Source organism: Schistocerca americana, chromosome 4 (assembly GCF_021461395.2).
Source record: "Schistocerca americana isolate TAMUIC-IGC-003095 chromosome 4, iqSchAmer2.1, whole genome shotgun sequence".
NCBI lineage: Eukaryota > Metazoa > Arthropoda > Insecta > Orthoptera > Acrididae > Schistocerca > Schistocerca americana.
The window spans coordinates 828,238,438-828,264,668 of record NC_060122.1 but is presented as its reverse complement, the minus strand read 5'-3'; the positions used below and the strand labels follow the sequence as shown (position 1 = coordinate 828,264,668).

Below are 26,231 nucleotides of genomic sequence, written 5' to 3'. Positions count from 1 at the left end.
GTGCGGGCAGTGGGAGTGGATCATGGTTGGATGGAGGAGTAAACTGGGTCAAGCGGAGGTGGGTCTTTAGTTGAATCTGATTGGTAGGGTTGGCGGCAAAGAAGTGCATCCACTGCAGGGACTGGGAGCAGGAGAGGTCTTCAAGAAGTCCTGCAAAATTTAATCTGGGAGTGAGGCAAAAGGTGAGGCCTTTGAAAGGTCTGATACTTCTGCGAGGATAGAGTTTTTCGGGTCTGTTTAGGTTCTGGATTCTGTATAGTGGTGGGAGCGAGTTTTGGAGCGTGGGATAAATGTAGTAGGTCTATGAGACAGGGTTTTTCAGCTATTGGGGGTGTGGTTAGAGGTTGTTATAGAGGTGGTAGTCCAAGGCAGGAGCACAGGAGTAAGCAGACGGGAGTTTTTTTTTTTTTTTTAAGGTAGCATTGCGCATGTTGCTCTAGTTCCTGGAGGGCAAGAGTTTCAATGTGTGTATGGCTAGAGACTGTGATCGTGTGTGCGAGTTGCGTTTTGCGCTTGCACATCGTTATATGATGAGTAGCAAACTATCCTTTTCATGGATTTTCCATTGTTTGATTTTTTTCATTTGTACATAACTTCATAATTTAGTCAATGACTAACAATTACTTTTCCCTCTTCTCGTCCCCCTCTCTATGTAGGTTTTTTTTATGTCTGCTTTACTCACTTCCAATTTCTCAATTGCACTATTCATTCCACTTACTACCTGTCATCCCTTAATCCATATTTACTTGTAAATGTGCTTCCATTATCTATGGATTGGGCTGCCACAGTGCTTACCAATAATGTTTTAATACCCGACTCTCTCTCACGTATCCCGTGTCCTCACAACTCACAACTGGTAGACAGAGTAGACTGGGGGACAGAGTGACTGCTCCTCCTTTCCAAACTTCCCGAACATACCTCTCTCTCCTCTCTGAAAAAGGAACTAACATTTCCAAAAATTATGTACTGTTTTCCTACTTTTAAATGCACCTATTGGTATACATGGATCAGGACAACAAATCAACTGACTACTAGTTATTTCTAAGACAGCAACCACGGCAACACCCAATCAGAGAATAAGCTCGGTCACACCACCTAGCCTTCACTGTTGTCGTACAGCTCTGCTACCTCAGCTGCTAGCTGTCACAGTCATTTGCAGATGGCATTTGTTATCAGTAAGATGACAAATGTTCTTCATTGTCACTGTTCGCATTGTTTCTCTGTGTGACACGTTTATTTTACATGACAAAATGTCCTAAACTAGTTACGAAAGTGTACAGGAAAATGTCAAGACTGAAACTTCCTGGCAGATTAAAACTGTGTGCCGGACCGAGACTCGAACTCGGGGCCTTTCGCGGGCAAGTGCTCTACCAACTGACCTACCCAAGCACGACTCACGCCCCGTCCTCACAGCTTCATTTCTGCCAGTACCTCGTCTCCTACCTTCCAAACTTTACAGATGTTCTCCTGCGAACTATGCAGAACTAGCACTCCTGAAAGAAAGGATATTGCGGGGACTTGGCTTAGCCACAGCCTGGGGGATGTTTCCAAGCCCCGAGTTTGAGTCTCGGTCCGGCACACAGTTTTAATCTGTCAGGAAGTTTCATATCAGCGCACACTCCGTTGCAGAGTGAAAATCTCATTCTGGAAACATCCCCCAGGCTGTGGCTAAGCCATGTCTCCGCAATATCCTTTCTTTCAGGAGTGCTAGTTCTGCATGGTTCGCAGGAGAGCTTCTGTAAAGTCTGGAAGGTAGGAGACGAGGTACTGGCAGAAGTGAAGCTGTGAGGGCAGGGCGTGAGTCGTGCTTGGGTAGGTCAGTTGGTAGAGCACTTCCCCGCGAAAGGCAAAGGTCCCGAGTTCGAGTCTCGGTCCGGCACACAGGTTTAATCTGCCAGGAAGTTTCATATCAGTGCACACTCCGCTGCAGAGTGAAAATCTCATTCTAATGACAAGACTATTACCACTCTGCTAAGCAAATCCAACACTGCATGTGACTGCATCTAGAACAGAAAAGGTCAGTTATTGCTGCCATATTGTGTGCACAGATAAATGAACAAACAACATCTCCCTCTCCCATGCTCAACTGTCTATCACTCTGTTGATCGAAGTGAGTTCATGGAATTTCGCCACTTGAAGGTACATATTGGTCAGCTATTCACATCCTTATATTTCTGCACAGGACCTACTACAGAGGATAAACATATATGCCTCAGTAACTGCATTACTGTACTCATATTAGTGAGACCATATAAAAATTCGTAATTATGGACTGCAACAGCATACACAACATCTCAAGAGGAACACTTCTGCAACAAATTGGTTCTTGGGTATTGGACACAGATCATCAATGTTTTGGGAAGAATGACACCTAAACCAAAGCCGAAGTAAATCCATAAATAGGAGAGTAATATGGATAACAAATTGACTTAACTACCAAATATGATAAGAATGTACTTTTGTAACAGAAGAATAATTAACTTGAAAAACTATAAAACTATAAGAAGATGGATACAATTGTGTGGCCATATTTACCATCAGGAAGCAAAATTCTAAGCACAACTGACAAAACCAAATAAAAGTACAAAAAACTATCCTAGCTTTTTGAACTGTTAGGCTCCTCAAGAGCAGAAAGAGGGATACATTGTGGAAAAATAAAAAGGGAGAGGGGGGGAGGGGGGGATGTCAACAGGTGACAGGACAAGAGGGACCCAACTGTTGTGAGGATGAGGGGAGATACAGTGGGTTTTTTTTTTTTTCCAGGGACTGTTGAATATGGGCCCTCATTATGAAAGCCTTATTCATGCAGGTTCACATGAAGACATATTTATGGTGTGCAAGGGACAATATCATAGCATTCCATTATCCATCCAGTTTCACACACAAAGATGAATTCAGTAGAGTATTTCAAGTGATGAACACATTCTACACAACAATTTACTTTTTCCTAACATAGTAGCCTTTCAGGCACACAAAATGTCTGACCCCCACCCCCCTCAATTGTTTCTTTTCAACTGTCATAATTAACCATTCCTAGGCAAAAAATGTTTTACAAAATTTCACTGTAAGTGGTGCAAAATTCTATTTGAAACTGTTCAGATTCTAACAGTTAGTTTCTGATAGGAAGGGTTAAGGAATGCCTCCATGTAAGGCATGATTGTATTTTAGCATTCCACAATGACCAAACATTTTGTGTACTTTATACGTTCTACGTTTTTAACATATCTGAAAGCAAAGTAATGCAATTTCCTTACACTAATATGCTTTAAATAAGAAACTTAACGTACGGTAGTCACCTTGTCCATTGACCAAGGTAAAAAGTACTTTGTCTTTATCAGGTGTCGCCCCCTTTAACGTGATTGTCACAGTAGGCTCTGCACCATTAGGTTCCATGACTCTCTTGATAGTAACCATCTGTGGTCCTTGCTGCGTTGGTGTGACAGCTGTTATACCATCAGACTTATTCTGAGAAGCAGAAGAAGCAGCCACATCCGCCTTCTTAGAATTTTTTTTTGGTTTCAAAGATGAAGAATCTGTTGCATCTGAAGAGGCATTTGTACTACCAGGTGTATTCACAACAGTGATAGTCACTTCTGGAGTTTTGTTCTGAATTTCTTCGAGTTTAAGCCTCTGGGCCTCTTCTTGGTCCTTTCTTTCCTTTTCTTCTAGCTGTAAAATATGAAGATGTTACTACACATATATTTTGAATATTATTTTACATTGAAAACAAATCTTCAAAGAACATGCAAAATATCACCTGACCTAAAAAAAAAACAATCCACAAATTTTGGATTTATGATGTATCAGTGCCACAAATCTATAAATTCTTAACTTTCATAATTAACGAACAATTAATCTTTGATCTGAAATAAAATTTACTCACTTCATCATCCATTTAAAAAAAAGCACTGTTCCATGAGACTAAAGATGACATACAGAGTTTTGCATTAAACTGACCGTGGTTGTTAGATCTGATACGATTGTCTGGTCATCTCTCACCATATGGCATAAACTGGAGGTACTTAAGTTTTGTTGTACAGTTATACTGACTCACAATTTCAAGAAAGAGGTATCTGCTCTAGCTCTAGAAAAATATATAACAGAACAACTGCATATGCAATTACACACACTTCTACATAATCAATTACATACACTTCTAAATAATTAGTCCAATAAAAGTAAAGATGGCTGTTAAGAACAGGAAATCCTTAGTCACATCTTAGAGAAGATTACAAGAACCATCACAGTAGACGTTATCATCAGATCTACAATATACAAAAAGAAAATCCATTGCAAAGAAATTATCTCTGTACAAACCTGCACATCAATGATAAAAAGTACATAAGCATTAGTGTACATATCTTTGCAAAATTCTTACTAACATGCATATACGCCGCCACTACAATGAGAACACTTTCCATTCACAGGAAAATACACCACATTGGCTGGTACAACTTATAAAAAAGAAAGTCTAAAATATACATTGCACCAAATGCATGCCCAGCAATGGAGGTGGGCAAATAGAAAGTGTAGTCATGGTCCAAGTACATCACTGGCAAAACTGAGCAAGCAAGTAGCCTATGGCAGAGCAAACAGTCACATGTACAATCAACATGTGCCATGTGTGTGAACAAATCAATATGTGGCACTCTCACAGAAATACTCTGGAGAATCACTGATATTCCTACAAGAACTACACTGAAAAACCATTATCCAAAATATACCTCTGATCAGTGAGCATTTGACATCCACACAGATACTAACTTAAGGCAAATAATGCCAGCTCTAGTGTGAGTATGCAGAACACACACTGTATGCTAGTAAAGTGAACCATGATTCACACACCACAGCATGTATGAAATAAACGAAGTAGGCCTCACAGACCAGAAATCCACATGTACATCAAGACTCTTCCTTTCAGGCAAAACAAGCAGCTCACCATAGAACAATCCGGCACATGACAACCAGCATACTGGGCACATAAGTATACACCCATACACATCATCAAATTCATCAAAATTTACAATTACACAAAAATTATAAAAACACATTTTAGTACAGTCACAAGAGTATTTTTACAACTTTTACAAAGTTTTTTGGGCTATTTAAGACATTTTCCAAAAACTTTTAAAAATTTGAAAAATTTAAGACAAATTTATTTGGAAATATAATGTAACAAACCTTAAACAGATAGGTTGAATCTGTACTATACATCATCCACCCATAGACACCCACAACTACCAAGTATGAGAATGTGACACCTGTAAATAGTCCCAAGTTTCCATGCTGTAATAACATGTAACCAATGAGAAGGAAATGACAGACAAGAACCACTGCATTTACAAATGTGTCCCCCTTATCTCCTCTATAAATGGGTTGTTACAGATTATATGCAAATGTCTAAATATCCTGGTCTGTTGGTACACCACATTGTTGTCGGACATCAGGAGCTGCTGCTAACAGATGTATTTATAAATGCAGTTTCTTTGTGTGCCTGCATGACCCAATTTTCCAAATAAGTATGTTTTAAATGTTTTGAATTTTTACAGGTTTTTGGAAAAGCCTGAAACTGTTTAGAAAAAAGTTTGTACAAATTGTAAAAAAACTTTCATAATTGTGCTAAAAAAGGGTTTTTTATGGTTTTGTGTAATTGTAGATTTTGACGAACATGATGTGTATGGGCATGTACTTATGTATCCAGCACACAGGTTGTTATGAGCCAGACTACTATCTGGTGATCAGGTTGTTTCACATGAAAGGGAGAATCTTGTTATATGTGTGGATTTCCGGTCTGTGAGGTTTGTTTATGTCATCCACGCCATTATGTGCAAATGATGGTGTACTGTACTAGCATACGATGTGCGTTCCACTACTTCCACTAGAGCTGGCAGTATTTGCCTTAACCTGGTACCTATGTGGATGTCATATGCTCAGTGATCATATGGCTCACTCTGCCATAGGTTACTTGCCCACTCAGTTTTTCCTGCAATGAAATTGACCACAACTGCACTTTCTATCTGTCTACCTTCATTCCTGGGCACACAGTTGGTGCAATGGATATTTTATACTTTATTTTTTTTGTATTTGACAAGTACAAAGTGGTGTCATTTCCTATTAGTGGAAAGTGTTCTCCCTGTACAGTGGTGGCATATCAACATGACTTCTGCCTGTCATAATGCCCAACAACCAAGATACTGCAGATGCCATTTCTTTTCATAGCATGACCTCTCTGGTTGTCATCTGCAGCACCCTTACAGCACAGTGGTACGTTCATCATATTCTATGCCCCTTTTTTTGCTCTTCATCACAAGCCATCCTGGGCTTACAGTTCCCACACTTGGTAAGAGTTTCCACTACTTGTCTTCATGCTTGCCAAACCCTACTTTGGCAAGCAAGATCACAGGATCTCAACCCAACTGAGAACATTTGCAGCACTAAAGTCAAAGCCCTCCAACCAGCCTGTGATTTTTGAAGATCTAAAGCACCCATTTGACAGAATTTGGCAATATACTCCCAGGACGACATCCGACATATCAACCAGTTCCAAACGAAATAACTGCTTGCATAAGGGCCAGAGGTGAACCAACACATTATTGACTTGCTCAATTTGTGTAGATCTTTCTCTTGAATAAATCATCCAATTTTTCTGAAATTATAATCATTTGTTTGCCTGTACAAGTATGTCACATCTACCGAATTGCACCTCATTTGGATACTAACTTCATAGTGCATTTGTTTTTCTTTTTTGTCTTAAAGTGTAATAAATAGAATGGGAACTTAAGAATGCTTAGCTGTCCATATTGCTGAGGATTTATAATGAAACAAACACACTTTGAAACTCCTAAAACAACCTAGTTCAGTCACAATTGCACCTTGAATCACTGAAAAACTTGGAGAGACAAATCAGTAAGTTGCACAGTTTCATTCAATAATGTCATATGGAGTAATGTTCTGGGGTAACTCATCTTTAGGACAGAAAGTCTTTCTTGCTCAAAAGTGTGCTGTATGAATTATATCTGGTGCTCACCCATAATCATCTTGCAGACATCTGTTTAATGAGTTGGGCATTCTGACTACTGCTTCATAATATATTTATTCCCTCATGAGGTTTCTTGTAAATAATCCACTACTGTTCAAAATGAAAAATGATGTACATGATTACAACACCAGAAGGAAAATGACATTCATTACTCCACATTTAAGCTGTCATTAACACAAAAATACACGCAACAATGCTGCAACCAAAATTTTTGACCAGTTACCCAGTGATAGCAAATGCCCAAGAGAAAGAAAAGCAACATTTGAAAACAAACCGTTTCTCCTTAACAATTCCTTCTATTCTGTAGAAAAATTTATATTATTGTAGTATGTAAAATGTGTGGGTAGGAATTACTATAGTGGCCAGCACCAAAGTAGAGTCCTCAAGGTCACAGCCACTGCCTGCCGCCAGCAAGGATTGCATGCTGCGATTCGCCCGCCTCTCGGCTTTGTTGCCATGTGGGTACCATTAGTGGTGTGAGCAGATGAAAGCTCAGTGTTACCATGCTATATCGAGTGTTCACATCTGATCTTAGAGTCTTACTGTCTTCAGACAGGTGCTTTGACGTGTGTTCGATGGTGAACAACAATGCACCAGAAAGTGCCTACTTGTAGCACTCCACTGGTCGGCATACGTAAAGGGCGGAAAGACATTGGTAAACAATCGGAAATTATCAATCTAATGTACTAGAGTTTTTTATTGATCTGACCGACAATGAAGAAGCGAGGAATAGCTTAAATTTTGCGCAAATTCATAAACTTACTGCTAACGTGTGTGGTGTCTCCAAGTCAACTGTAGGCCATATTAGCAAATCTGTGTTATTGGCAGAATCTCCAGACATGAATGAGTGTTTTGATTCTCCAAGAAAGGGATACAAACGTGAATGGAAATCAACTGACTTTGACGACTTTAACAAAGAGCTCGCGCGTACAAGTGCACTTGGATATTACGACAGAGGAGACGATCCAACGGCTAAAAAAATACAGGCTCACTTCCATGAAAAAATTAATTACTCAGGCTCAGAGACCTCCATTCTTCATCTTCTCTGCTCCCTTGGTTTCCGATTCAAGAAGTGTAATGACAGATGGAAATTCTTAATGGAACGCAGAGACATTGCAGCAGCAAGAGCAAAGTTTTTGCGTACAATGCACTTTTTGTGTGCTGAAGACACCAGGCCTGTAGTGTACTTGTATGAAACTTGGGTTTCACAGAACCACACCAATAAATATATATGGCATAACTCTAAAGAAAATGGTGGTTTGAAAGTGCCTACTGATAGAGGTGGCTGATTAATCATTGCCCACACTGGTTTATTAACCACAGGCTTCATACCAGAGGCCAAACTTGTTTTTCGTGGTGGGAAAAGTTCTTGCCAATCTGATTACCATTCGGAAATTAATGAAGAAGTTTTGAAGAATCGGTTTATTCGACTCTTGTCTGTGCTGGAAGAAGGGTCAATTATCATGACGGATAACTTCAGATACCACTCCATTCCGACAGAAAAGCTGCCACATTCAAATTGGCGCAACACAGATATTATTGAGAAGTTGAAGAGAAAGAATGTTTCATTTTCAGTCAATAAAACGAAGGCTGAACTCCTGTCTCAGGAAGAAATCGTAGGTGCCAAAAAGACTTATGAATTAGATCAACTGGTAAACGAAATGGGACACGTCTACCACCGTATCACTGCCAGTATAATCCCATTGAATTGATATGGCCCCACGTAAAGCAAGAAGTAGCGAAAAGAAATACTACTTGCAAACCTGCTGATGTCGAGAAGCTAACACATGAAGCTCTTGAAAATGTTACTCAGCAGGACTGGGAGAGGTGCGTAAAACACACAGAAGCATTGCAAGAAACTGGTTTCTTGGGTTTAAGAGACACCATAGTGGAATTTGGAACCTGGCTGAAACGAGCAACAGTGAATCTGGAGACACGGAGCCAGAAGATCCTTCAGTTTAGGTAAGTGCCGTCTATGTAAAAAGCTGACTTGATTTAAATGTCTGTCTATTTATTTCAATACTAGGGGATATACTGCGAATGTTTTTCCCTTACAGTAGACATCTGATAAATTTATCACAAGCGGTAGCAATTAGTTTACTCGACAGTAATTGTCAATTAAAATAAGATTGTCAATTCTGCATTAATTAACAACAGTTTTTCCTAAAAACCTGTACTGAATGTCTTTACATTCAGATATAATCTTACTGTATTTGGTTTAGTTGTACATTCGAAATTTAACTCCTTTTTTCAGAGAAGAATTTACTGGCTGTTTTGTAGTAAGAGTAACGCAGTTCATAAAATGACAAAACGTTGTGGTGCTTCTGTATCGACTGTATATATAAACAGTGCAGTAATACCAGAACAATCCCAGCACCTACTCTGATTCTCCGACAAGAGCATAGAAGTCTACGATATTTGACGACTTTAACAGAAAGCTAGAATGCAGAATTGTATCCAATGGCTAGAGAAATAGAGGGCAATGTCCGTGATAAAACTGATTATTCTGGCCAGTCCACTTCAATGCACTGTCTTCTCCACCCACTTGGTTTTTAATTCAGAAACTGTAATGATGGAAGAAATTTGTAACACAAGACATGCAGTAGTAAGAACGAAGTTTTTGTGTACCAAGCACATATTGCATGCTGAGAATAATAGGCTTACAGCAAATTTAGATAAAACTTGTGTTTCACTAAACCTTTTAACAAATATTTTGCTCGACTTCAGTGAAAATATTGGCTTCAAAATTACTACAATTATTTTTGCGTAGCGTGTATTGGCATTCTGAGTGACGGGTGTAATGATGAAAGACATGTATTAGCAGCCAGTAAAATATTTTCGGGGAGTAGGGAATATTCTCAGTCATATTAAAGCGAGCTGTACAAACAAAACTATTGGTGACGGCCCACAACAACTCGCATGCTGCTCCGCACGGAATATCGTGGAAGTAATCTGACTCTGTACGTTATACGATACGATAATGATACCTGAAATGTTGCCAAAAATTATGTTTCCAAGATAAAAGACACAGCGTATGCACCTGTAAACTTTGAGGATGTTCATTTTTTTTTTCCCCAGTCCATTTACATTAGTCATTCTGTTACTACCACAGGTTGAAGTAAAAAATTATTTTCCTTCAAAATTTCTTGTGACATTAGTTTTCATTCCCCCCCCAAGCTGCTAGTGAGAATTTTCTTTTGGAAAGTACTCCATCATATTCTACACTAAAAATAGAGTTGCCCAATATATTTTTTTATTTTTATGAACATCTGAAATTATCATTATTATTATGATTTACCAAACAAATGATCTATGGAACACGAAACCATCTAACTCCCTTGGCTATCGGCATGAGCATGTGCACAGCCTTCAGAAAGCGTCTTGAAACAATTTTATCATATCCTAATGTTATGGACAGGAAGATAAGTTCAGTAATTAAGGTAGGTGTGTGTGTGTGTGTGGGGGGGGGGGGGGGTGGGGGGGGGGGGGGGACCCTCAATTGATGCAGTTAATCGAGTTTATCACAGAACCACTGATCACACAATGGCCCAAAGGACTATATAGAAAAAAAACACACTGAAGAACCAAAGAAACTGATACACCTGCCTAACATCATGTAGGGCCGCCACGCACATGCACTAGTGCCGCAACATGATGAAGCATGGGCTCGACTAATGGCTGAAGTAGAGATGGAGGGAACTGACGCCATGAATCCTGCAGGACTGTCCATAAACACGTAAGAATGCAAGGGGGTGGAGATCTCTTCTGAACAGCACGTTGCAAGGCATCCCAGGTATGCTCAATCATGTTCATGTCTGAGTAGTTTGGTGGCCAGCGGAACTGTTCAAAATCAGAAGTGTGTTCCTGGAGCCACACTGTAGCGATTTTGGACATGTGGGGTGTCACACTGTCCTGCTGGAATTGCCCATCTCCATCAGAATGCACAATGGACATAAATGGATGCAAGTGTTCAGACAAGATGCTTACGCACATGTCACCTGTACAAGTCGTATCTACACGTATTGGGGGTTCCGTATCACTCCAACTGCACATGCCCCACACCATTAAAAAGCCTTTACCAGCTCGAACAGTCTTCTGCTGACATGCAGGGTCCATGGATGCATGAGGTTGTCGCCATACCCGAACACGTCCATCCGCTCGACACGACTTGAAACGTGACTCGTCCGACCAGGCAACATGTTTCCAGTCATCAACAGTCCAATGTCGATATTGACAGGCCCGGACGAGGCGTAAAGCTTTATGTCATGCAGTCATCAAGGGTAATACAGAGTGGGCCTTCAGCTCCAAAAGCCCATAACGATTATGTTCTGTTGAATGGTTTGCATGCTGACATTTGCTGTTGGCCCAGCACTGAAATCTACAGCAATTTGTGAAAGAGTTGCACTTCTGCCACGTTGAACTATTCTCTTCAGTCGTTTGTCCTGTTCTTGTAGGATCTTTTTCCGGCCGCAGTGATGTCAGAGATCTGATGTTTTAATAGATTCCTGATACTCGTGGTACACTCATGAAATAGTCTTCAGGAAAGTCCCTGCTTCATCGCTACCTCAGAGATGCTGTGTCGCATCGCTCTTGCACCAACTATAACACAATGTTCAAACTCACTTAAATCTTCACAACCTGGCATTTTAGCAGCAGTAACTGATCTAACAACTGCACCAGACACTTGTTGTCTTATATATGCATTGCTGACCACAGTGCCGTATTCTGCCTGTTTACGTATCTCTGTATTTGAATACGCATGCCTATAGCGGTCCTTTGGAGCTTCAGTGTAACGCAACCCTAAAGTATCACATACACTGGCTATCTAAGAGTTAACAGGTGCAGCTTCTCTGACATCTTGGTTGATATTAACAACCTCAATTTTACAGTTTGTAGATAACATCATCCCAAATGAAAGTTATTCTTAAGTATTTCATTGGACACCAAGTGTCAATGGAGGATGTCACAAACACAATCTTTTTAAATGAAATTTTCTATACGCTTTCAGTGCAGTGTATTCCAAAATATTCTACTGTAATATTTGGTTTAACAACATCTATTAAAAAAGCACAGTGAAACACAGGGATTAAGCAGTACCCCAGCAGCAACTGAGTAGTACTGATACGTTGAGTAGCAAACAGAGTTGTGAGCACGGCACACCTGGGAAAAAAAAGAAGAAGAAGAAAAAGCATCTTGGGCAATGAAGACATGCCAACAAGTGTTAAACAATCTTTCAGTGTCTGCTGTGGTTATCGACTGCATCAGGGAGCCTCAGGAGTATGCCATGTAGGAAAAGTATAAATCCATAATAAAAACAAGAGGGAAACAATACAACGTGTGAAAGAATGCTCATAAATCTGCTCTAGTGAGGAATACAATGCAACATACCTTTCTTTGTTTTTGCCTGGCTTTTTTAGCAGCTTTCTTGGCATCTTTACAACGTCCCTCAATGAAATCGAGAAGAGCTTCAAGATCACGCGGATCTTTCACGTCTTGCTGCTGACGCTGCTGCTGCTGCTGCTGTTGATGATGATGATGGTGGTGATGGTGGTGGTGGTGGTGCTGGGGGTGATGGTGGTGGTGGTGGTGGTGAAATTGTTCCGGTTGCTGCGGTTCATGGTGCTGACGATGTTGCTGTTGCTGTACATTCTGCTGAGTGTGTGGTGACTCCTGCTGCTGCTGCTGCTGCTGCTGCTGCTGCTGCTGGTGTTGTTGTTGTTGTTGTTGTTGGTGTTGTTGTTGTTGTTGCTGCTGCTGCTGCTGCTGCTGCTGCAACTGTTGCTGTTGATGTACTTGTTGCTGTTGCTGCTGCTGCGACTGCTGCTGCTGAGCTGGTTTCTGTTGTTGCTGGTGGGGTGTCTTGGAGGAAGTTGGGGCATTGGAAGCAGGTGCACCTACACTTGTTGAACTTACACTCTGTGATTTTTCAGACCGTACACTTGGTGTTGCTGAGCTTGTGGCTGCTGTTGTTGGAGGTCCAGCTGCACCAGCTTTGCGTTTTGCCTTCTTTTTTGTTAACAGCAAACGCAATCGCTCCCTCATTTCCTGATAGTTTCGGCTTACTGGTGCAACTGAAGGCTGCAATAAAGAGTTTAATTTTTCAGAATATTTTCTTACTGTATGTCACAAAAAAACTTATGTTGAAAACAGTAACATACAAAAAAAATAATAATGAAGATTGGGTAACCAACAAAAGGATTATGTTACATGAGTTGGGGAGTGGATTGTCAAAAGTTCAAATGTGGTAGGGAAGTTAGAGAATCTGAAAAGGGAAATCAAAGGCTCAATCTACATATATAAGGGGTCAGTGAAGTGACACAGAAAGAAAACATGGATTTCTGGTAAGATGAGTATAGGGCAGCAGAAAATGGCATAATGGGAGTGGGATTAGTTATGAATAGGAAGGTCGAGAAAAGAGCATTTTACTGTGAGCAGCTCATGACAGGGTTGTTCTTACCAGAATCGACAGCAAACCAACACTGACAACAATAGTTCAGGTATACATGCCAACGTCACAAGCTGAAGAAGAAGAGCGAGATAACGTATATGAGGATATTGAAAGGGAAATACAGTATGTTAAGGGAGATGAAAATCTACTAGTCATGGGGGGCTGGAATGCAGTTGTAGGGGAATGAGCAAAAGAAAAGGTTACAGGAGAATATGGGCTTGGGACAAGGAATGAGAGAGAAGAGAAAGACTAATTGAGTTCTGTAGTAAATTTCAGCAAATAATAGCAAACACTCGGTTCAAGAATCACAAGAGGAGGAGGAGGTATATTTGGAAAAGGCTGTGTGATAAGGGAAGATTTCAGTCAAGTTACACCATGGTCAGGCTGAGATTCCGAAATCCCGATACTGGATTGCAAGGTGTACCCAAGAGCAGATATAGACTCAGATCACAATGTAGTAGTGATGAAGAGTTGAAGAGATACGCTTTTCAGTCCTCTAGGCTATAGGGGTGGCAATGAGGGATAGTTAAGTTGGCAGTTCAGTTTAAGAGGAATGGACATCTCTAAATATGGCAATCATAAAAGTTGGAAAGGAAAACATAGGTACAAAGAAGGTAACTGTGAAGAAACTGTGGGTAACAGAAAAAATACTTCAGTTGATCAGTGAATGAAGGAAGTACGTAAATGTTCAGGGAAATTCAGGAATACAGAAATACAAGTCACTGAGGAATGAAATAAATAGGAAGCACAGGGAAGCTAAGAGAGCGCACAACTACAATGGTCATTAGCGCCCAGACTAAGTTAGGAATGCACCGCGAGGCACAAGGTTAAAACAGCAACTAAAAGGGACAATACTATAAAAGACATAGACATGCAGAGGATTTAAAAAAAAAAGGCATAATCAAATGTCCTTAGACAGGTTTGTCAAGTTGATAAAATGAAGAACGCGAGTAGCTGCTCCTGGGTCATCCACTCAAATGGCATCCAGAGTACACGGCAGGCCAAGATCAAGACGCGGTGTATTAAAATCCGGACAGGATGTTAAATTGTGGCGGACCGTCAGCAATTGCCCACATGGGCAGAAGGGCGCCGGCGCAGCCGTCAGCAGATGGCGATGGCCGAACCGGCAGTGTCCAATTCGTATCCGGGCCAAAACGACCTCCTCCCGCTGAAAAGGGCGTGAGGACGACGTCCAAGCCACAGGAAGAGGTTTCAAGGCCCGAAGCTTGTTGTCCGAAAGTGCAGCCCAATCGGCATGCCACAGCAATAAAATGCGCCGACAAATGACCCTGCTACAATCTGATGAAGGGACACAACAAGAAGCTGTCCGAGGCTGGAGGACCGCAGCCTTGGCCGTGGCATCTGCAGCTTCGTTCCCAGGGATACCGACATGGCCAGGAACCCACATAAAGCTAACCGGAGAACCGTCGTCCACCAGCTGCTGAAGAGAGCGTTGGATCGGTGGCGGCAGATGTAAAGAACAGCCTGGTAGAGGGCAAAGAGCTCAGCTGTGAAGACCGAACAATGGCCATGGAGCCGGTATTTGAAACTTTGTGCCCCGACAATAAAAGAACACCCGACACCGTCATTGGTCTTAGAGCCATCTGTATAAATGAAGGTCATATTAATGAACTTCGAACGAAGTTCGAGAAAATGGGAGGGGTATACCGAACCGGGGGTAACCTCCTTTGGGAGTGAGCTGAGGTCAAGGTGAACACGAACCTGAGCCTGGAGCCAAGGTGGCGTGTGGCTCTCGCCCACTCTAAAGGTTGCAGGGAGTGAAAAATCAAGGTGTTGAAGGAGGCGACGAAAGCGGACTCCAGGGGGTAGCAGGGCAGAGACATACAACCCGTATTGACTGTCGAGAGAGTCGTCAAAAATGGAACGATAAGACGGGAGGTCGGGCATTGACAGTAGCCGACAGGCATACCGACAAAGCAGTATATCGCGCCAGTAGGTGAGTGGCAATTCATCGGCTTCAGCATGAAGACTCTCGATGGGACTAGTATAAAACACTCCGATCGCAAGACGTAAACCCCGATGTTGTATGGAGTTGAGGCGGCGTAAGATGGACGGCCGTGCAGAGGAGTATACAAAGCTCCCATAATCCAGCTTGGAGCGGACGATCGACCAATATAGGCGAAGTAGGATCGTTCGATCCGCTCCCCACGACATACCACTGAGAACACGGAGGACATTTAGAGAACGGGTACAACGGGCAGCCAAATATGACACATGTGGAGACCAGCTAAATTTCCTGTCAAATGGAAGACCTAAAAATTTTGTTGTCTCCACGAATGGGAGAGCAATGGGACCGAGTCATAAGGACGGTGGGAGAAACTCTTTGTAGCGCCAGATGTTAATACAGACCGTCTTCTCGGTAGAAAAACGGAAGCCATTGGCGACACTCCAGGAGTAAAGACGGTCAAGAGAACGCTGAAGACAGCGCTCCAGGACACGTGCACACTGCACGCTGCAATAGATGGTAAAATCGTCCACGAAAAGGGAGCCTGATACATCAGCTGGGAGGCAATACATTACTGGATTGATCGCTATGGCGAAGAGAGTGAAGCTCAAAACTGAGCCCTGTGGCACCCCATTCTCCTGGCGAAAGGTGTCTGACAGGACAGAACCCACAAGTACCCTGAACTGTCAATCCATTAAAAAGGAACGAATAAAAAGAGGGAGGCGACCGTGAAGGCCCCATATATGCATGGTGCGGAGAATGCGTGCCCTCCAACAGGCGTCGTAAGCCTTCTCCAAATCAAAGAACACAGCCGCGGTCGGGCAGTTCCGCAAGAAGTTATTCATAATGAAGGTCGACAAGGTAACCAGATGGTCAACAGCAGAGCGGCGCCTACGAAATCCACATTGTACATTGGTAAGTAGGTGTCGAGATTCGAGCAGCCAAACCAGACGAGAGTTAACCATTCACACCATCACCTTACAGACACAGCTGGTAAGCGAGATGGGTCGATAACTGGAAGGCAAGTGCTTGTCCTTCCCCGGCTTAAGAATCAGTACAACAATCGACTCGCGCCAGCATGCGGGAAGATGTCCCTCAATCCAGATGTGATTATAAGTACGAAGAGGGAAACCTTTACCCGCAGGAGAAAGGTTCTTCAGCATCTGAATATAAATAGAATCAGGCCCTGGAGCTGAGGACCGTGACCGGGCAAGTGCATGTTCGAGTTCCCGCATGGTGAATGGGGCATTATAACTTTCACGATTCGATGAGCGGAAGTTAGGTGGCCTAGCCTCCTCTGCCTGTTTTCGGGGGAGGAAGGCAGGGTGGTAATGAGTGGAGCTTGAAACCTCTGCGAAAAAGCGGCCGAAGGCATTGGAGACATCCTCAGGGGCCACAAGGACGTCATTCACGACCGTAAAGCCAGAAACTGGTGAGTGGACCTTAGTGCCAGATAGCCGGTGCAGGCTACCCCAGACAACAGAAGGAGGAGTAAAACTGTTGAAGGTGCTGGCTTTCTCGCTTTCTTTAATAATACGACGACACTACGCACGTAATCATTTATAATTGATACAATTCGCCACTGTAGGGTGGCGTTTAAAGGTGCGTAAAGCACGTAGACGAGCACGTAAAGCGTCTCTACATGCTGCAGTCCACCAGGGGACCGGTACGCGACGTGGAGAAGAAGTAGTGTGAGGGATGGAATATTCAGCAGCAGTGAGAATGACTTCCGTGAGGTGTGCGACCTGACTATCGCAGCTTGTGAAGGTTTGATGCTGAAAGGTCACCCTGGAAGAGAAGAGCCCCCAGTCTGCTTTGGAGATGTTCCAACTAGTTGAGCACAGAGAGGGGGTATGATGCAGGAGATGGATAACACACGGGAAGTGGTCGCTCGAGTATGTATCAGAAAGTGCATACCACTCAACCGGCGTGCAAGTTGGGTAGTACATATAGAGAGGTCTAAATGGGAATAGGTGTGAGTTGTGTCTGAAAGAAAAGTAGGGGCACCAGTATTGAGGCAGACAAGATTGAGGTGGTTGAAAAGGTCTGCTAACAGGGAGCCCCTCGGGCAGGATGCTGGAGAGCCCCAAAGGGGATGGTGGGCATTGAAGTCTCCAGTTAACAAAAATGGTGCAGGTAGCTGAGCAATAATGTGCATCATGTCTGCCCTGGTAACGGCAGACAACGATGGAGTGTAAACGGTACAAATGGAAAATGTAAAAGTGGGGAGAGTAATTCGGAAGGCAACTGCCTGCAGGCCGGTGTGCAATGTGATGGGATCGTAGCAAATATCATCCCGGACCAGCAACATAACCCCTCCATGAGCCGGAATACTTGCCACAGGGGGTAGGTCAAAACGCATACAGGTGTAGTGTGCCAAGGTAATTTGATCGCATGGGTGTAGCTTCGTTTCCTGGAGGGCTACGACGAGTGGAGGGTGCAAGCGGAGCAGCAACTTTAAGTCCTCTCGGTTGGAGCGAATGCTGCGAATATTCCAGTGAATAAGTGCCATCGTGAGATGAAAAAGAAGATGCAAGAAGGGGTCACCTCGAAGGCCGTTGAGGGCCTGGCTTCGAGCGAGCACTGCCGCCGCTATCAGTAGGCGGAGAGCCATCGTCCATTGGTTCAATAGGTTCATCGGCCACCTTGTTAAGATGGCCGGGAGGGGGAGCTTCCTCCGCCAGTGAACGGCCAGATGTTCGGCTACCAGCGGTGCGGCCAGGCGAAATGGATGATGGCCTGGGGCGGCAACTGCTGGGTGGCACAGGAGAAGAAATGCGCCGTGGCGGAGGAGGAGAACTGTGCTTCCTATGAGCCTTCTTGGAAGATCGTTTAGTGGAAGTACTGGTCGATGGCTGGGAGTTCGAGGTACGTAGGAAGTCTGCACGGGACGGTTCCTTCTTGAAGGCCCGTGCATCTGACTTCTGGGTCTTCGTCTTGGCAGAAGCTGATGAAGGTGCTTGTGTCTGAGGGGTGACGGAAGGAAGAGGAGACGTCGACCGGGCGATCTTAGCACTGGTCGAATGGACGACCGTAGTGCTGAAGGTCAGATCGCATGTCTGTGTCGCCACCTCCCTGGTAGTCCGAGGAGAGGCGAGGACAGTACTGTATTTCCCCGCTGGGAGCAGCGTGGGCTTCCTACTAGCAAATAGCTTGTGAGCAGCCAAGGTGGACACTTTCTCTTTGACCCGAATTTCCTGTATACAGCGTTCTTCCTTGTAGATAGGACAGTCGCGGGAGGACGCTGCATGGTCACCCTGACAGTTCACACAACGAGGAGACGCAGGTGGACAGTCACCCTCATGGGCATCCCTGCCACAAGTGACACATTTAGCCGCATTGGAACAAGACTGGCGAGTGTGATTAAAACGCTGACACTGGTAGCAGCGCGTAGGTGTCGGGACACAGGGGCGAACAGAAATAACCTCGTAGCCTGCTTTGATGCGCGACGGCAGCTGAACACTATCAAAGGTCAAGAAAAGTGTCTGGGTCGGTACAAGGTCATTGTTGACCCTTTTCATGACCCTATGGACAGCCGTCACGCCCTGCTCAGCGAGGAAAGACTGAATCTCCTCGTCAGTCAATCCATCGCGTGATCTAGTATATACCACACCACGAGACGAATCCAAAGTGCGGTGAGCCTCCACCCGGACAGGGAAAGAGTACAGGAGTGTGGCCCTAAGCAGTTTTTGTGCCTGAAAGGGGCTCTCAGTTTCTACTAACAAGGTACCGTTACGCAACCTGGTACAAGACTTGACAGGTCCGGCTATGGCATCTACGTCCTTCTGGATAACGAAAGGGTTGACAGACAAAAAATCCTTTCCGTCCTCAGATCAAGAAACTACAAGGAACTGTGGGGCAGGCGGTAGTACTTTTGTCACTGGCGGTTGGTCAAGTTTCCGTTTTTGGGCAGAAGTCGAGACAGAAGAAGAAGAGAAATCCATTGCGGAGGAACCCCCCAGCGTCTCCGATGGCGCGCTCTTTCCTTGTGGAGACCCTCTCAGAGGGCACTCCCGCCTTAGGTGAATGTTTACACCTCAGTTCACACCTCCCGAGACACGGACGGAGGGACCAATCGGCATGGTCAGAAGGTGTCAGCTCTCACCCCTCCCTGGGCCTGGCCTTTACCAGGGGGTACGTGCGTGCCTTACTTGTCTACCCAGGGCGGGGATTTACGCGTTACCCCGTCACCGGCTACGCGTGCGAACGCATGGGTCGGCCTTCAGGCACGCACAGGGAGGAAGGAAGAAGAGGAAAAAGAAGGGAGAGAGGGAGAGTAAGGACGGACTGTCTCAAATGCCGAGGCGGAGACCAGAGAGGGCAAGGAGAGGAAGGCAAGGGAAAAAGTAAGTAAGACAGTGAGATGGAGAAGAACAAAGAAAGGAACCAACCAAAGGAAGGAAGAAACCAGAAGAAGTGAAAAACCAAAATGACCGCAAATATAGGTCATGGAACCGTCCATCTCCAGACGCAGGTGCTAACTACCCCCTTGAGAGGGAGGGACTCCTTTTAGTCATCTGCCGGCCGCGGTGGCCGTGTGGTTCTGGTGCTGCAGTCCGGAACCGCGGGACTGCTACGGTCGCAGGTTCGAATCCTGCCTCGGGCATGGGTGTGTGTGATGTCCTTAGGTTAGTTAGGTTTAAGTAGTTCTAAGTTCTAGGGGACTGATGACCTAAGATGTTGAGTCCCATAGTGCTCAGAGCCATTTGAACCATTTTAGTCACCTCTTACGATAGGCAGGAATACCTCGGGTCTATTCTAACCCCTGGACCCGCGGGGGGGATAGGTAGAATGAGTACACTGAACACCTCTATGAGGGAGAAGATTTGTCTAATGTGATAGGAGAAGAAACATGAGTCGATTTAGAAGAGCTGGCGGATCCAGTATTAGAATCAGAATTTAAGAGAGCTTTGGAGGGTTTAAGATCAAATAAGGCAGAAGGAACAGATAACATTCCACCAGAATTCCTAAAATCATTGCAGGAAGGGGCAATAAAACGGCTATTCATGTTGGCGTATAGATTGTGTTAGTGTGTCGCCAGACTATCTGGTGACACTTTTCCAGAAGTCAGGTAGTGTATCATCCACCCAATTGTGAAGACTGCAAGAACTGACAAATGTGAGAATCGTCGCACAATCAGATTAATAGCCCATCCAAGTTGCTGACTAGAATAATATACAGAAGAATGGAAAAGAAAACTGAGGATGTATTAGATGATGGTCAGTTTGGCTTTAAGAAAGGTAAAGGTACCAAAGAAGCAAGTCTAAGGTTCCGGTTGATAATGGAAGCAAGACTGAAGAAAAATGAATACACATTCATAGGATCTGTCAACCCAGGTAAAGTGTTTGACAATGTAAAACGGTGCGAGATATTCGAAATTCTGAGAAAAATGGGGGTAAGCTATACAGAGAAATGGGTTATATGCAATATGTACAAGAGCCAAGAGGGAATAATAAAAGTGGATGACCAAGAACGAAGTACTCGGATTAAAAAGGTTTTAAGACAGTGGTGTATTCTTTCACCCCTACTGTTCAATCTGTACATTGAAGAAGCAGTGATGGAAATAAAAGAAAGGTTCAGAAGTGGAATTAAAATTCAAGGTAAAAGGATATCAATGATACGATTCGCTCGCTGATGACATTGCTATCTTGAGTGAAAGTGAAAAAGAATTACAGGATCTGCTGAATGGAATGAACAGTCTAATGACTACAGAATACCAACAGAGAGTAAATCAAAGAAAAGCGAAAGAAATGAAAAGCAGCAGAAATGAGAACAGCGAGAAACTTAACATCAGGACTGATGGTCACGAAGTAGATGAAGTTAAGGAATTCTGCTATCTAGGCAGCAAAATAACCAATGATGGACAGAGCATAGAGGACATCAAAAGCAGAATAGCACTGCCAAAAAGGGCATTTCTGGCCAAGAGAAGTCTACTAGTACCAAACACAGGCCTTGATCTGAGGAAGAAATTTCTGAGAATGTACATTTGGAGAACAGCATTGTATGGATGTGAAACACGGACTGTGGGAAAACCAGAACAGAAGAGAATCAAAACATTTGAGATGTGGTGCTACAGGTGAACGTCGAAAATTAGGTGGGCTGGTAAGGAATGAGGAGGCCCTGCGCCGAATCAGAGATGAAAGCGATATGTGGAAAACACTGACAAGGACAAGGGACAGAATGACAGGACAGCGGTTAAGACATCAGGGTATAACTTGCATGGTACTAAAGGGTGCTGCAGAGGGCAAGAATTGTGGAGGAAAACAGAGATTGGAATACATCCAACAAGTATTTGAGGACATACGTCGCAAGTGCTACTCTGAGAAATTTGTGGCAGGCCACATCAAACCAGCCACAAGACTGATTATCCAAAAAAAGTAAAGTAGGAACTTTTCTAATATCTGGAAATATATGACTGATTGTTGAAAATAAGCCACGTCATGTCAACTGCCTCCTACCACTAAGTATGCAATCCAAATAAGAAGTTTCAGCCATACTGTTGATGTATGCTCTTTGAAAACTTACTTTCCTCTCAAAAACTACATGAAGGATGAAATTTTAACTCCCATCTGAATTTTTAGCACTGAGCAGTGTATGCACTAATATGAAACTTCTGAACAGATTAAAACTGTGTGTCGGACCAGTACTCCCAACTCAGGATCTTTGGTTCTCGCAGTCATGCACTTCACTGAGTGAGTTACCTACGCAGAGCTCATGACCCATGCTCACAGCTTTACTTCCACCAGCACATTATTTTCTACATTCTGAATTTCATGTAAATTCCCCTGTAAAACGTTGAAGTTGTAAGTGTGAAAGGTGGCATGAGGAGGGATTGGGTAAAAGGGGGGGGCAGAGAAGTGGGGGAGAGGGGGGGGGGGCTATAGGCCAAGCGGGGGGAGGGGGGGCCAAAGGGGGCACGAGGGGACGGGCGAAAGGAGGTAGGAGGGGATGGGCGAAAGCGGCTGTGAGGGGATGGGCGAAAGCGGCTGTGAGGGGATGGGCAACTGGAGTCAGGGATCGGAGGAAATGGGCAGGGTGAGGGGTACAGAGTGGTGAGGGAAAGGAGTTCAATGATGCAGGCCAAGGTAGTAAGAGATTGTGGGAGGAAGGAGATCAGTGGTGGTTGGGGAACTGTGTACACGGGGATAAGAGGCGGTGGGAGAAAGGGGGTAAGAGGTGGTGGGAGAAATTGGGTACAAGGGGGTCAGGGGTGTGGGAGTAACTTGAGTACAAGGAGTTGGAGGAATTGGGTACAAGGTGATGGGGAAAAGATAGTATGAAGGAGATCCAGAAACATTCAAAGTTGGCGTTTGTATTCAACACGCTTTACGTTATTGTTCTTTTGCTGAGGGATGTTCTGGTGACAGAATGTTCATTCAAGTGAGGTATTCAAACGAAGTTTCCTGAATGCTTATCTCAATGAGCTTTACCTGCATATGAAACAAAACTGTAAACAAGACATAAATTGAACGTTCAATCAAAATGCTTGGTACATCATGATATAAAAATAATTTTTTAACAAGAACATGCAAAATACTGGAACACTGTTGTCAATGTTGGGTGTTGACCGATTTTATAAGGTGGCTGAACCAAAGGGAGCATTGCGTTCTAGAAATGTCTTACGGCATAAACTTGCAGTTAAATTTTAGCTGTGCTGCCAGCCCGAACTAACAAATATCTCAAAAATAAGGACGTATTTCAAAAGAAGCATTAGAAGTTGTACATATTAATTACATGGGCGTTATCTCAAAATAAAAAGTAAGGCATCTTACACGTCAATGTCTCTTCCAGATTATGGTCATCATCATCATCATCATCATCATCATCATTATCATTATCATTATCATTATTTCTCTTTCCTGTCACAGACGTTATGTCTGGTTAAAAATGGAAAGTGACGCGGACCTTGATCAAGCGTGACTTCCTTTTAACTGTACGGTATATGTTGCATTACATTTAGGAACTTTCGGGTAATCGAACATGTGTCAATAATTACAGATTTCTGTAGTTGTATATATACGTTTGGATGTAGCTGTATTGCGTTGATGTACTGGTGGATATTGTGTGGTATGACTCCTGTAGTTGATAGTATAATTGGTATGATGTCAACTTTATCCTGATGCCACATGCCTTTGACTTCCTCAGCCAGTTGGATTTATTTTTCAATTTTTTCTCCTGTTTTCTTCTGTATATTTGTTGTATTGGGTATGGATATTTCGATTAGTTGTGTTAATTTCTTCTTTTTATTGGTGAGTATGATGTCAGGTTTTTTATGTGGTGGTGTTTTATCTGTTATAATGGTTCTGTTCCAGTATAATTTGTATTCATCATTCTCCAGTACATTTTGTGGTGCATACTTGTATGTGGGAACGTGTTCTTTTATTAGTTTATGTTTTATGGCAAGTTGTTGATGTATTATTTTTGCTACATTGTCATGTCTTCTGGGGTATTCTGTATTTGCTAGTATTGTACATCCGCTTGTGATGTGATCTACTGTTTCTCTCTGTTGTTTGCAAAGTCTGCACTTATCTGTTGTGGTATTGGGCTCTTTAATAATATGCTTGCTGTAATATCTGGTGTTTCTTGTTTGATCCTGTATTGCAATCGTGAATCCTTCCGTCTCACTGTATATATTGCCTTTTCTTAGCCATGTGTTGGATGCGTCTTGATCGATGTGTGGCTGTGTTAGATGATACGGGTGCTTGCCATGTAGTGTTTTCTTTTTCCAATTTACTTTCTTCGTATCTGTTGATGTTATGTGATCCAAAGGGTTGTAGAAGTGGTTATGAAATTGCAATGGTGTAGCCGATGTATTTATACGAGTGATTGCTTTGTGTATTTTGCTAGTTTCTGCTCGTTCTAGAACGAATTTTCTGAGATTGTCTACCTGTCCATAATGTAGGTTTTTTTATGTCGATAAATCCCCTTCCTCCTTCCTTTCTGCTTAATGTGAATCTTTCTGTTGCTGAATGTATGTGATGTATTCTATATTTGTGGCATTGTGATCGTGTAAGTGTATTGAGTGCTTCTAGGTTTGTGTTACTCCATTTCACTACTCCAAATGAGTAGGTCAATATTGGCATAGCATAGGTATTTATAGCTTTTGTCTTGTTTCTAGCTGTCAATTCTGTTTTCAGTATTTTTGGTAGTCTTTGTCTATATTTTTCTTTTAGTTCTTCTTTAATATTTGTATTATCTATTCCTATTTTTTGTCTGTATCCTAGATATTTATAGGCATCTGTTTTTTCCATCGCTTCTATGCAGTTGCTGTAGTTATCCAATATGTAATCATCTTGTTTAGTGTGTTTTCCCTTGACTACGCTATTTTTCTTACATTTGTCTGTTCCAAAAGCCATATATATATCACTGCTGAATATTTCTGTTATCTTTAGTAATTGGCTGAGTTGTTGATTTGTTGCTGCCAGTAGTTTTAGATCATCCATGTATAGCAAATGTGTGATTTTGTGTTCCAGTAATATTGTATCCATAATTTGTATTATTTAGCATGTTGGATAGTGGGTTCAGAGCAAGGCAGAACCAGAAAGGACTTAATGAGTCTCCTTGGTATATTCCACGCTTAATCTGTATTGGCTGTGATGTTGTATTACTTGAATTTGTTTGGATATTAAGTGTGGTTTTCCAATTTTTCATTACTATGTTTAGGAACTGTATCAATTTAGGATTTACTTTGTATATTTCCAATATTTGTAGTAACCATGAGTGGGGTACACTATCAAAAGCTTTTCGGTAATCAATGTATGCGTAGTGTAGCGACCTTTGTTTAGTTTTAGCTTGATATGTCACCTCTGCATCTATTATCAGTTGCTCTTTACATCCTCATGCTCCTTTGCAACAGCCTTTTTGTTCTTAATTTATAATTTTTTCTGTGTTGTATGTGTCATTAATTTCTGTGCAATGACTGAAGTTAATATTTTGTATATTGTTGGTAGGCATGTTATGGGGCGATATTTTGCTGGGTTTGCTGTGTCTGCTTGATCTGTTTCAGATAAGTTATTCCATGTGAAGTGCATCAGGGAATGTGTATGGGTCTGCAATGTAACTGTTAAATAATTTAGTTAGATGTGAATGTGTTCAGGTGAACTTCTTTAGCCAGAAATTTGCTATTTTATCTTTTCCAGGGGCTTTCCAATTGTGCGTAGAATTAATTGCTTGGGTGACTTCATGTTGCAAAATTATCACTTCAGGCATTTGTGGTATCATCTTGTATTTGTCTGTTTCTGCTTGTATCCACCGTGCATGCCTGTTATGTTGTACTGGGTTTGACCATATGTAGCTCCAGAAGTGTTCCACATCTGTTATGTTCGGTGGGTTGTCTATTTTAATGCGTGTGTTATCTATTGTCTGATAAAATTTCTTTTGGTTTGTGTTGAATGTTTGGTTTTGTTTCCTTCTATTTTCACTTTTTTTGTATCTTCTAAGTCGTTTGGCCAATGCTTGTAATTTCTGCTTCTTTTCATCTAATTGCTCTATCGCTTCTTGTTGTGAGATTTTACCTAATCTTTTTCGTTTTTTGTCTGATATTTCATTTCTTATAAATTGTGTTAGCCGTCTGATGTCTTTTCTCAGTTTTTCTATTCTGATTTGTAGCCTGTGTTGCCATGCTGGTTTTGTGGGTTTCTTCTGTGTGTTGGTTTGTTCTGATCTCTACCTACCGTGTATATTTAGTGTAGTGAGTGCTCCTATATAAACCAGTAGTTGTAACTTTTCCATAGTTGTATTTTCATTTATTTTGTTGTGTATGATAGTGTTGATAGTTG

The 26,231-nt window shown here is 42.7% G+C and overlaps 1 protein-coding gene across 2 annotated transcripts in view; it reads right to left on the bottom strand.

Moving 5' to 3' along the window:
- The window catches only part of LOC124614027 (protein FAM193A-like), a 228,731-nt gene that overhangs the window by 78,674 nt on the left and 123,826 nt on the right, over positions 1–26,231 (bottom strand). Inside the window, exons 15-16 of one of the 2 annotated variants that reach the window (XM_047142845.1) lie at positions 12,428–13,117; positions 3,288–3,669 (exon numbers count right to left, since the gene is read on the bottom strand). In XM_047142845.1, the coding sequence (XP_046998801.1) occupies positions 3,288–3,669; positions 12,428–13,117 (1,072 nt within the window). The remainder of the gene's footprint in view (positions 1–3,287; positions 3,670–12,427; positions 13,118–26,231) is intronic. The other variant, XM_047142846.1, reaches the window with a different exon arrangement.